The 13,868-nt window shown below is 45.6% G+C and overlaps 1 protein-coding gene across 7 annotated transcripts in view; it reads left to right on the top strand.

Moving 5' to 3' along the window:
• Positions 1 to 13,868, top strand: part of LOC115134263 (myocyte-specific enhancer factor 2A) — a 97,049-nt gene that overhangs the window by 38,271 nt on the left and 44,910 nt on the right. For all 7 annotated transcript variants that reach the window (XM_029668056.2, XM_029668053.2, XM_029668054.2 and 4 more), the window contains one exon: positions 12,287 to 12,490. In XM_029668056.2, coding sequence (XP_029523916.1) covers positions 12,287 to 12,490 — 204 coding nt within the window. The remainder of the gene's footprint in view (positions 1 to 12,286; positions 12,491 to 13,868) is intronic.

The following is a 13,868-nucleotide window of genomic DNA, read 5'->3' as shown; positions in this document are numbered from 1 at the left end:
TCATTAGTAGGGTGGGTCAGTTAGCCGGACACAGAGCACCCTTCTCTATCTCAACTCTAACTGCCATGGATCTGGTACTGGCCAGCCACAGAGAGGAGAGGCCTGCCCTGGAATTCACTCTGTTTGCCTGCTCACGCTAAATATAACCCGCTTAAACAGTACAGTACCGTCCTGTCTGCTCAACCACTGTCTGAGGCCGACTGTATCTGTGGAGAACCGAAATCCCTAGAGTTTTCTTATCTTTGCATTACATATGCAGAATATGTAGATATATGTCAGGTAGTAGGTATTCCTGTGAACAGCAATGTGTTTGATATTTTGCATTACCCATGATAAAGTATGGAGACGTTGTCTTTGAGCCCGATCCAATAGGATGTATCCTATTCGCACCCTCTCAAAATATAATTTGCACTCTCTAGTGGGTGAAACAACTTTTATGCCATGCACACAGAAAGCGAATTGAGGTTTTGCTCACCCTCCTGAGAGTGATAACATGAGACCTCATGCCCCTTCTCCTCAATGCTGCTCCCGCTCCCCCCGTTTCTCTGACTGTTACTGTGTGGGATGCAGCTCAGCCAAGTGAGAAACCAAAATCTACATGATGGGCCAATTATCAGCATAACACCTGCTTCTGGGTGGGATCCAAATAGCAGTCCAGGTGAGAGCAGGCTCCTGCCAGAGCTTTATTATCTGCACCATCTGCACTGACCTGTGACATCAGCAAAAAAGTAAAAGGAAGTAAGCGACAACATCAGTTCAGGTTGTTTCTGATTGCTAAATTGGCTGTGAACCCTCAGGATAATCAGTCTAGCTAACCAACGCGATATCTCAGATACCATTGGCTAGATTTTGATGAAACTTGCGTGAATGATCAAATCACATCAAAGTTAATTTGTCACATGCTCCGAATACAACCTTACAGTGAAATGCTTACTTACAGGCTCTAACCAACAGGGCAAAAAGAGGTATAAGGTGAACAATAGGTAAGTAAATAAATAAAAACAACAGTAAAAAGACAGTGAAAAATAACAGTAGCGAGGCTATATACAGGCACCGGTTAGTCAGGCTGATTGAGGTAGTATGTACATGTGGATATGGTTAAAGGGATTATGCATATATGATGAACAGAGAGTAGCAGTGGTGTAAAAGAGGGGTTGGCGGGTGGTGGGTGGCAGGACACAATGCAGATAGCCGGCTAGCCAATGTGCAGGGGCACTGGTTGGTTCGGCCAATTGAGGTAGTATGTACAGTGGGGAGAACAAGTATTTGATACACTCCCGATTTTGCAGGTTTTCCTACTTACAAAGCATGTAGAGGTCTGTAATTTATATCATAGGTACACTTCAACTGTGAGAGACGGAATCTAAAACAAAAATCCAGAAAATCACATTGTATGATTTTTAAGTAATTCATTTGCATTTTATTGCATTAAATAATAATTTGATCACCTACCAACCAGTAAGAATTCTGGCTCTCACAGACCTGTTAGTTTTTCTTTAAGAAGCCCTCCAGTTCTCCACTCATTACCTGAATTAACTGCACCTGTTTGAACTCGTTACCTGTATAAAAGACACCTGTCCACACACACATAAAACAGACTCAAACCTCTCCACAATGGCCAAGACCAGAGAGCTGTGTAAGGACATCAGGGATAAAATTGTAGATCTGTGCAAGGTTGGGATGGGCTACAGGACAATAGGCAAGCAGCTTGGTGAGAAGGCAACAACTGTTGGCGAATTATTAAAAAATGGAAGAAGTTCAAGATGACGGTCAATCACCTTCGGTCTGGGGCTCCATGCAAGATCTCACCTCGTGGGGCATCAATGATCATGAGGAAGGTGAGGGATCAGCCCATAACTACACGGCAGGACCTGGTCAATGACCTGAAGAGAGCTGGGACCACAGTCTCAAAGAAAACCATTAGTAACACACTACGCCGTTATGGAGGTCCCCCTGCTCAAGCCAGTGCATGTCCAGGCCCGCCTGAAGTTTGCCAATGACCATCTGGATGATCCAGAGGAGGAATGGGAGAAATTCATGTGGTCTGATGAGACAAAAATAGAGCTTTTTGGTCTAAACTCCACTCGCCGTGTTTGGAGGAAGAAGAAGGATGAATACAACCCAAAGAAAACCATCCCAACCGTGAAGCATGGAGGTGGAAACATCATTCTTTGGGGATGCTTTTCTGCAAAGGGGACAGGACGACTGCACCGCATTGAGGGGATGATGGATGGGGCCATGTATCGCGAGATCTCCTTCCCTCAGTAAGAGCATTGAAGATGGGTCGTGGCTAGGTCTTCCAGCATGACAACGACCCGAAACACACAGCCAGGGCAACTGAGGAGTGGCTCCGTTAGAAGCATCTCAAGGTCCTGGAGTGGCCTAGCCAGTCTCCAGACCTGAACCCAATAGAAAATCTTTGGAGGGAGCTGAAAGTCCGTATTGCCCAGCGACAGCCCCGAAACCTGAAGTATCTGGAGATAGTCTGTATGGAGGAGTGGGCCAAAATCCCTGCTGCAGTGTGTGCAAACCTGGTCAAGAACTACAGGAAATGTATGAACTCTATAATTGCAAACAAAGGTTTCTGTACCAAATATTAAGTTCTGCTTTTCTGATGTATCAAATACTTATGTCATGCAATAAAATGCAAATTAATTACTTAAAAATCATACAATGTGATTTTCTGGATTTTTGTTTTAGATTCTGTCTCTCACAGTTGAAGTGTACCTATGATAAAAAATGACAGAATAAGAATAAGCTTTGCCTTGCCCTCTTCACGACTGTCTTGGATGTTTGTACCATTCTAGTTCGTTGGTGATGTGGACACCAAGGAACTTGAAGCTCTCAACCTGCTCCATTACAGCCCCGTCGATGAGAATGGGGGCATGCTCAGTCCTCCTTTTCCTGTAGTCCACAATCATCTCCTTAGTTACGTTGAGGGATTAGTTGTCATTCTGGCACCACCCGGCCAGGTCTCTGACCTCCTCCCTATAGGCTGTCTCGTTGTTGTCGGTGATCAGGCCAACCACTGTTGTGTCGTCTGCAAACTTAATGATGGTGTTGAAGTCGTGCCTGGCCATGCAGTTGTGGGTGAACAGGGAGTACAGGAGGGGACTGAGCATGCACCCCTGGGGGGCTCCAGTGTTGAGGATCAGCGTGGCAGATGTGTTGCTACCTATCCTCACCACCTGGGGGCGACCCATCAGGAAGTCCAGGATCCAGTTGCAGAGGGAGGTGTTTAGTCCCAGGATCCTTAGCTTAGTGATGAGCTTTGAGGGTACTATGGTGTTGAACGCTGAGCTGTAGTCAATGAATAGCATTCTCACATGATGCGTCTTACCATAGAGATCCATCATTTACAAAATCACACTGATTGGCCTAAGGGGGGCGCTGCATCATTCGTGGGGGACGACATGTTTACCGTTGCCTTTTTTATTCACAATACGATTTTGAAATGTCACACTTCTTCATCTCCCAGAATGGTTATCAGAAGAGCCCAGGCGCTGCCATTACTCTTCTATGAGAATAGGGCACACTGTGAAAACACTGGGAGTGCTGCTACAATAAAATTTCACCATGATAATGTGATGTGTGTGTATCTTCTCTCTATGGACCATGAAACACACAGTCCCCTTTCCCTGGGGTGTGCTCCTAACCAACGGGGAATGGCCATTAGCATTCAGGCTCATTATCAGAAGACAGTTAGAATCTTTATCCGCATGGCCAGCAATCCGTATTCATAGCATTAATGGGGAATAACGACATATTTCTAAAATGTCACTATGTTTCTAAACCCCTCTGACTTGTTGTAGGACTGTCTGTCAAAGTGTGCACCTTTCTCACTCGGAGCTCGGTCACAGGGTTACACAGCCCCCCACTCACTACAGCGCAAATATGCAGAAAATATCAAAGTTTTGTCACAGCGAAAAAATACTAAATTCAGGAAGTCCAGTCGATTGTGAGATATGGCATATACATTTTAAATGATACATTTGGGTCGCGGGTTCACATTTTTACATTTTCTGAGATCTCTGCCAAGCAATGAGGAAACAGCAGTCAACTCATGCAACAACACACACAGGAGGGGACTCCTCATAAACACAACACACACAGGAGGGGACTCCTCATAAACACAACACACCGGCAGTTTTCAAAATAGCCTACAGACTTTAGCACATCACCCAACACAACACGCCTTTTACTATATTGTCAGAAGCATCATCAGACCTTGGTAGTAGTCTATTTCATTTGTTTTTCAATGCACCGGAAACCAAGCAGAAAATGTTGGTCTCTAAAGATGGCTTCGTAGCCACACAAATACATCATAAGGTTATTGTCAGCCTCCCGAGTGGCACAGTGGTCTAAGATACTGCATCGCAGTACCACTTTAGAGTCTGGGTTCGAGTCCAGGCTCTGTCGCAGCCGGCTGCGACTGGGAGATCCATGGGGTGGTGCACAATTAGCCCAGCGTCATCCGGGTTAGGGAGGGTTTGGCCGGCAGGGATGTCCTTGTGCACTAGCAGCTCCAGCGGTGGGCCGGGTGCAGTGCACACTGACACAGTGTACGGTGTTTCCTCCAACACATTGGTGTGGCTGGCTTCTGGGTTAAGTGGGCATTGTGTCACAAAGCAGTGCTGCTTGGTTGTGTTCTGGAGGACTTACGGCTCTCGACATTTGCCTCTCCCGCCTCTCCCTCCTTGCTTGGCAGAGGTCTCAGAAAAGGTCAAATTGTGAACCCGTGACCCAAGTTTATCACATAAAATGTATATGCCATATCTCACAATCGATTGGACTTCCAGAATTTAGTAATTTCTGTGACAGGATGTTTATATTTTTCGTAGATTTGCATTAATCCACAAAGTCCTATCTAGCGCTGCAGTGAGAGTGGGGGGCTGCATAACCTGGTGACGTAGCTTTCGCTCTAGCTCTACCTCGCTCTACCTTGCTCTAGCTCTACCTCGCTCTAGCTCTACCTCCCTCTCCCACTTTGACAGACAGTCCAATAATGCGTCAGAGGGGTTTAGGAACATAGAAACATTTTAGAAATTTGCCGTAATTCCTAATTAAATAGTGTGGTAATACAAGACGCTGCACGGGGACAGCAGCAGGGGTGTTCTCCTAACATCAACACTTGAAGTGCTCTGGAAGGGTTGTTGACCTTTCACGCTTTATGGCAGAAAGATTAGCCTCAAGAGCCCATGCAGAGCTCAGGCAGAGCTCAGGCAGAGCCCATGCAGAGCTCAGGCAGAGCTCAGGCAGAGCCCATGCAGAGCTCAGGCAGAGCTCAGGCAGAGCCCATGCAGAGCTCAGGGAGAGCCCATGCAGAGCCCATGCAGAGCTCAGGCAGAGCCCATGCAGAGCTCAGGCAGAGCCCATGCAGAGCTCAGGCAGAGCTCAGGGAGAGCCCATGCAGAGCCCATGCAGAGCTCAGGCAGAGCCCATGCAGAGCTCAGGCACAGCTCGGGCAGAGCTCAGGGAGAGCCCATGCAGAGCCCATGCAGAGCTCAGGCAGAGCCCATGCAGAGCTCAGGCAGAGCCCATGCATTTACATTACATTTACATTTAAGTCATTTAGCAGACGCTCTTATCCAGAGCGACTTACAAATTGGTGCGTTCACCTTATGACATCCAGTGGAACAGCCACTTTACAATAGTGCATCTAAATCTTTTAAGGGGGTGAGAAGGATTACTTTATCCTATCCTAGGTATTCCTTAAAGAGGTGGGGTTTCAGGTGTCTCCGGAAGGTGGTGATTGACTCCGCTGTCCTGGTGTCGTGAGGGAGTTTGTTCCACCATTGGGGGGCCAGAGCAGCGAACAGTTTTGACTGGGCTGAGCGGGAACTGTACTTCCTCAGTGGTAGGGAGGCGAGCAGGCCAGAGGTGGATGAATGCAGAGCTCAGGCAGAGCCCATGCAGAGCCCATGCAGAGCTCAGGCAGAGCTCATGCAGAGCCCATGCAGAGCTCATGCAGAGCCCATGCAGAGCTCATGCAGAGCCCATGCAGAGCTCAGGCAGAGCCCATGCAGAGCTCAGGCAGAGCATGTAAACTATGTAATTTCTAGGAAGTTTCTTTGCTTTCCTTTGGATTGACTCATCTGTCAATTCTCTAAAATGTATTAACAACCAAATCACTTTTTCATGAATAGATTTCATGAATTTAGAATTATTTTATGATGCGTTCCTTCTCTTCATACTCTAGGTGTATGAAAGATGGCGGCTGAGGTCCTGTCAGGTAGAAACCTCAGCTCAGCCAGTCTCACTGAGCAGAACAGCCTGCCTGACATACTAATTGCAAACCTGTGTAAACGATGAATTCTATAATGGAGCTCGACAACAGAATCACTATGGATGGATCAATCCTCAGCTCAGCCCAGCCAGTGAAAGGCCTGATTTACCCAAGTGCACCACCCTACAATTAATACTCCAAATGATAACACACACCTGTCTCATTTAGATAATCTGGCTGAATAATTCAAGAGTAGGGGAATGTTCTGAGATGATTCCCTGAGGGGGAATCTGATTAAATAATATCATTTGCCTCACATGACCTGATGAGAAGTGCCTTTCAGACAGAGAAACTCTCTGTTGTGGCCTGATTGTGTTGTGATTGTTATGTTGTACTAGGAGACAAAGACTATGTGAGAGGCCATGGAGGAGACGGTGGGGCTTTTTAGTAGCAGCGTGTGCTGGGGACTCCCTCCCAGTGAAAGGACATTGGAAGGTACAGAGTGACCTTGTTTTGTGGTGGCTCAGTTGGTAGAGCACAGTGCTTGCAAAGGCAGTGTTGTGGGTTCGATTCCCACCGGGGACCAGTTATGATAAAGTATGAAAATGTCACTACTGTAAGAAAAAAGTGTGACTGGCTGTGTCTGGCCCAGGGAACGCTACGTAGTTAGCTCCTCGTGTCTAATGACGTCCTCTGGATGCCATTAAGCAGGCTCACTGGGGGTAATTGCCCAAGTCATTAAAAGTTTGATGATTTTTCTGCTGGGTGGAGGGTTGCCTGCCCTTGCTGTGGGCACAGTGCTGCTCTCTCTTTCCCTCTCCCTCTCCCTCTCTCTCTCCCCCTCTCCCTCTCTCACCAGGGAGCAGCAGAGCACATCTCTATTTTTCATCTCTTTCTCTCCCCACTCTGAAACTCTGAAAGCTCCAGGGCCAACTCCATTATTTATTTAACAGGTAAAAACCTTGTTGGTAGAGAATGCAGAGGGAATAAAGGAAGGTGAAGTGGTGGAAAACAGGGGAGGCTAGGTGGAGTGCATCTATGACGCATGTTTGAAAAAATATCATGTTTAACTGCCTTACAAATGAGAGGGTAGCAGCTATATGTGAAACAGGGAAAATTATGTTTTGTTTTCCAATGGTGAAGTATTAGCAAGAGGTTAGTGAGGGAAGTATAATGGTCTGCTCCTGTTGTCAGATTGAAAAGCAGAGCCAATGAGATTATTCAACCTTTTCTACCCATCAGGACAGACAGACCGTTATGAATTTAATGATTCAAATTACGACCAATAAGGAATGATAATTACATTATTTTCTAGCACCAGTCCTCTCACCGGCTCAGCCGAGTAAACTCTATACATCCAGTATCAATATAGACCTATCAGAGGAGGTCGGAGTGTTGGACTCTTTTCTTGTGGTCTAATGGGAAGGATTGTCCACTTAGGTTCCAAGGTCAAGCCCAGCTGGTGGGTCAGGCCTCTTGATCCTGCGGTGGTCCATTGGCACAGGGGTCCTCGAGCTGTCCATCCTCCCTGTGAGAGCTGATCCAGCCAGACAGGACAGGAGGGAAGGCCTTGTGCCTAGTACTGTACAGCCAAGGAGCCAGGGGGCCCGGGTCACTCTCCCAGCTGGTGTCAGGGCACACATGCTCTGCAGCCAACCAAGCCTACCTATCCTTCCACACCCCTGTCTGCCATGGAGACCATTAGAGTGGACATGGAGTTCCATCTCCCTTTTCCCTCAATGGGTCGGCATCACCTCTATCACCCCAAAGCCAGCTCTGATGGCCTGTTTGTCATGTTGACTCCTTGAAATTGATAGACCTGACGAGTGACAGGTCCCTCCATCATTGTCCTTCTCTGGAGACAGGATCATGTAGGTATTCAGTTCATATCATGGCAGAGCAAGATGACCATGCACTCAGCTTGATCTCTGGCAACAAATGCTATACAGTATAGTAGTTCAACACATAACACCACTTGACCAAGCTAAACATTCTATTGAACATCCTCTTCGTTCATCTTCCCACATTTAATTACTGACTACAGTTGTCAATGGAAGCACAATGCCTGAGGCATGCAGTTCATAGATAGGATGGGTGGAGACCTGAAGGAAAAGTAGTTGGAGAAAGTTTTCTATGAGAGCAGAATTAGCACCCCCAGCTCGTCACTAGCAGTGAGAGAGAATCTGAAAAGGTCAAGGTTTTCAGCCAGGCGCACAATCAGGTGAGAAATGCTAATATAATTACTGTCTGTCTGCTAGGCATTGTGTGGGTTATTATAATGACCTTATCAAAGGCTGCAGAAAGTTGGAGAAATGGATCCATTTTATATTTAGAGTTTAAAATAGTTGAGTCATTAGATTTTTTCTATATTTGCAGTTGATTGCTTGGCAGAGGATAACAGTAGCACACTAGTAACTTGTGGTGCCCTAAAGTAGTTTGTTCCACATGATTTACAGTGGATTCTCCTTTCGCTGTCACTGTCATTGCACGAATTAGACGGTACATTAACTAAACATAATCATTTACACTTGAAGCACCATCCAAATTCTTGAGGAACCCATAGAATGGTGCCTATGTGTGTGGGTGTCTTTGACGCGGTGAGCAATAGAAAACCCTGCCTACAGACTAGCCCACGTGACCTCAAGCATGTCTGTGGTTTTCCACTGTCTCACCAGGCAGTCACCCCATAGAGGACAGTGGCTGGGGGGTGTCAACCCAAAGGCCCACGCCTCAGCAAGGACTCAACTCTGCGGTGTAGGCTACTGATAGTCATGACACAAAGGGCTTGGTCTCGCTGCATCTAAGAGTTTATTTTATGATGAAGATATACCTTGTTGTACATTAGTATGAAGCACAGTATGTGGACATATTGTTTGCCATGTCTGTATTCTCTTCTTTGATCAGTGCATACAGAACAGAAACCATGTCAGACATGCGTCCTACAGTGTGTCTAGTCAGTGCAAGGATACAGACAGTACAATAGAATAGGAAACACGCCTCTTTAAGGGTAAGCAGCTGGCTCTGCAGGGGCGATGCGGAACGAAGCAGGGTCTCTGTGCTCCTCTGGGTGAAATGAAGCAGGAGCCTGGGTCAGCACAGCGCTGTGGCCCTGCTCTTTCACTCAGCACACCGAGAGCCAGCCCAGCCAGGTGGAACAAAGTCCCAGCTCACCAGTTCAGTTCATTCACCCAGGGTTAGCTTCCTGCTTCCTGCTGAAAGGTAATGCTCCCTCCCTCCATGGCTTAGCTTAGCAGACATACTCATCTGCTAAAATGCAGTCCATTTGTTAATCATTTCCCCACATGACAGTCGGTGCTTTCCAGCCGATTAAACAAACAAGTAAGCAAGCAAGCAGCTATGAGAAGGAGTGTGAGTCAAGGGAGGTCATTGTCAGGTGGTTTGACCTGTCACACACAGGTCCATTAACCTGCACCAGGAGCTACTGTAGCCTACTGTACTGTGTTATAGTCAGGTCTGATGAGAACGGAGTGGGGAATGGTCCTCTGTGGACCAAGGATACAAAGACTGCACATACCCTTGTCTGCCCTCATGGAGTGTATTACCTCCACAGCACAAATAAGCACTATGACATGCACAAAACCAATATATAGAGGAGTTGCTCTCCAGCAGGACTCGTATACATCCATATGTCAAACTTACTGTGAATGCAGATGTTTTTACATCAATATCAAATCATTTCTGGGTAATAATTAATAGGCAATTACAAACATTTTCTACATCATTTTCATTATCTCCAGTACATTACCAGTGTTTACATATGTGAAAATGGCGCACTATGTTTTGTAGAAAAAAATCTAAAGTAAGAAAGTTCATCCTGATGACATCATCAAAAGCCAAAGCGGTGATTTTGAAACACTATGAGATTCACAGTGACGTGGGGAGCAAGACAATACATTCCGTTTGGCTGGAAACTTGTTGCAGGTTTTGAAAATCATTTTCGTACTTTTAGTCCTACCCTGTCACGTACAAGCATTGTTTAAGACCGTTCTTATCTATTTAACCATAGAAACATACCATTTTCACATATGTAGACACTGGTATGGTGCTGGAGATAATGTATATGAGGTTGAAAAGTGGTGGAACTCTCTTTCATTGGTCTATTAACTAATTAACTAATTTACTGCGATGTCTGTGATGTCACCAGGCAAGCCGAAACTCCACGCATGCATAACCTGCCCATTAGGGCCTCCCGAGTGGCGTGGCGTTCTAAGGCACTGCATCGCAGTGCTAGCTGCGTTACTGCATTTTCTGGTTTGATACCGGACTGTGCCTCAGCTGGCCGCGACCGGGAGACCCATGAGGCGACTCACAATTGGCCCAGCGTCGTCCGGGTTAGGGGAGGGTTTGGCCCAGCGTCGTCCGGGTTAGGGGAGGGTTTGGCCCAGCGTCGTCCGGGTTAGGGGAGGGTTTGGCCGGCCGGGTTGTCCTTGTCTCTTCGTGCTCTGTCCTGTGGTGGGCCGGGAACAGAGCACACTGACACAGTCTCCAGGTGTACAGTGTTTCATCTGACACATTGGTGCGGCTGGCTTCTGGGTTAAGTGAGCAGAGTGTCTCGACCTTCGCCTCTCCCGAGTCTGTACAGGAGTTGCAGGGATGGGACAAGTCTGTAACTAATAATTGGGGAGAAAAAGGGGGTAAAAATAATACTTTTACAGTGTTAGTTTCATCAGCTGTTGTACAATATGATACAAAACACAGGAAAAACAGAATTTCGACGGCACTGGGCCTTTAACATGTTCTAAGACTTCCAACTCATACTATTAAAATATGTCATTTTAGGGAACGTCATTCTGGTATTTGGTTTTGTCATCATGTCCACACCTGACATGGGAGCAGTTACATGTGGAATGGGTCTGTGTGTCTCCCAGAGTTATAATGGACCTGTGTAATTACCTGTAGTGTGGAACATTTGAAATTCATTTTTCACAGTTGGAGTGACCCCACTGTCTGAGTGGAGACAGATAAGCTATGCAACTCATAGGACTATATTGCATTATGCCATTTTAAATGAGGGTAGCCGCAAGCTGTGACCAATTAAAGTTGAACAAAGCCAGCTCATCTGCTCAGCTCCTCTTAGTAGGTCAGTGAAATTGGCAGAAGTGAATACAGACACATTCACTCTCCTTTGGCCTGAAGCACAGCTTTCACTGGCATATCCATAGCATAGCTCTCCGTGTACTGTAACTGAATGCACTTTACATGATGCACACTGTGAGGATGATAAGCTTGCATAAATGCTATTGAGGAGGTGTTTCACATAAACAACATTACAGAACAGCTTGTACGTTCTCCTTGTTTCCCTGTTTGCCTGGATCAGGTTTTACAATGAAAGAGGGTCATAGCATACAGTACTGCAAAGGCAATAACGTAGTGTTACATAAGGACATGTGTATCAGGTACAAGAAACCACAGAGCTGAGAGATGCAGGACAGAAAGTCTGCAGAGAGGGTTAGGTGTCAGTACCACTGGAGTGATGCATGACCTGCAGTCCCGTCTGTGGGCTCGTGTTACAGGCAGAGTGATGCATGACCTACAGTCCCGTCTGTGGGCTCGTGTTACAGGCAGAGTGATGCAGGGGCAGGGAGGGACCGCTGTCCGTACCGTACATGGAGTCAGGAGCTAATGTAATGTATGGATCCCTGTTCCCAACGCCCTGATTCAGCTTACTGAACCGCTACATGACTTTACACTGCCTGACCTCTGGCCTGCTAACCAGTCACACCAGCCTCATATCCTCACTGTAGTTTTCCTAAAGGGATACACTTATGACTTGTGTATTATGAGAGATGGAGATAGGAAAGTGTCTTATTTTTAGTTCTGAAACTTTGCAGCTGCAGCCTGACCCCTTATCGAAGCAGTAAAAACACCCTCAGGCTGCCGTTCAACATCATTTCCAATTCTGTTTAAGCACCGTCTTTAATACATGCATACGAAATTCTGTGTGGATTTATTTATGCATATTTTCTGGATTTGAATAGTAATTTTTGAATCTGATTTTGTTCTGTGTGTAACTGATGATGTTGGTCTGTGTCTCCTCAGGTTACCTTCACGAAGAGGAAGTTTGGGCTAATGAAGAAGGCCTATGAGCTCAGCGTTCTATGTGACTGTGAGATAGCCCTGATCATATTCAACAGCTCAAACAAACTGTTTCAGTATGCGAGCACAGACATGGACAAGGTCCTGCTCAAATACACTGAGTACAACGAGCCCCACGAGAGCAGAACTAACTCTGACATTGTCGAGGTGAGTGGCTTCACATTTTCACTGTGCCATGGCAGGAAAACCATGTATATGCTTATGTTGGAAAAATACACTGTTTGGTCAATTGAAACTGAAGGGCCGGTAACAGTTTCCTTTTAGTTACCAGTCAGGCAGAGGACGTCTGCAGCCTCTGATAAGCTATGAGAGATGAGTTCATCACAGGCCTACACTCAGTAGCTGTCCAAACAGTATGGAAACCCTGTTTCCCCCAGATACTGTACTGTAGATACATGCATGGATGAATGGCAGAATTATTATATCACCATTTAAGACAAAAAGTCTTTAAATGTTAGGTTTCATTACACAGCATTGTGGAGTGAACATACTTTAGAGATTCATATTGGCTCTAAGAGTGTTGGAGAGAATTCCGGCAGCACTTGGTCTTCCTGGCAGCTAGTATCCGTCTACATGCCCAAACACTCACAGAAGAAGAAGAACCCACTTGTTATGCCAGCCTACCTAATCTGTCGGCCAAGAGCATCACTGAAAAGAAAATGGGGGTGATTATGTGATCCTTCTGGATACAAATACCTCTTACTGACGTACTTGTGGTTTTTCAACCTATTCAGAACCTGTTTTCTGAAGCTGGTGTCTTAATTCTTCACTAAAGGCCTTTGCAGACTGTAAGATTTTAGACGTTTTATGCCACGATTTTGTGCCAGGTGTGCAAAGCTCTTAGAGACTTACCCAGAAAGACTCACAGCTGTCATTGCTGCCAACGGTGATTCTATCAGGTATTGACTTTGGGGGTTGAATTACGTATCTAATCAAGATATATTTAAGCAATAAGGCCCAAAGGGGTGTGGTATATGGCCAATATACCACGGCCAAGGGCTGTTCTTAAGCACAAACCCAGAGGTGCCTTATTGCTATTATAAACTGGTTACTAACGTAATTAGAGCAGTAAAAATACATCTTTTGTCATACCTGTGGTATACGATCTGAGATACCACAGCTGTCAGCCAATCAGCATTCAGAGCTCGAACCACCCAGTTTATAATAATGTTTAATTTTCCATTAAGTAATAGAAACAATATATAATTTTTCTTCCACTTTGACATTACAGAGTCATTTTTATAGATCGTCGACAAAAATTACAATTAAATACATTTTCATCCCACTTTATAATACAACAAAATGTGAAAAAATGCAAGATGTGGGAATACTTTCTGAAGGCACTGTACCTTATTATTACTCTGTCCGACAAAGAGACATCAGGAGTTTAACCTTTTACTGTGGTGGGCTAAAGAGTTGAAATGTATTCAATTTTGAGTTTGTATCCAAATATTATTCTTTATATACATCACAGAAGAAATATAACAAAACCGTTTGACATAGAAACACCTAATTATCAGCGTGT

This window comes from Oncorhynchus nerka, linkage group LG9a (assembly GCF_034236695.1).
Source record: "Oncorhynchus nerka isolate Pitt River linkage group LG9a, Oner_Uvic_2.0, whole genome shotgun sequence".
Lineage (NCBI taxonomy): Eukaryota > Metazoa > Chordata > Actinopteri > Salmoniformes > Salmonidae > Oncorhynchus > Oncorhynchus nerka.
Note: the sequence above shows the minus strand (reverse complement) of the source record. Positions and strands in the feature narration are given on the sequence as shown.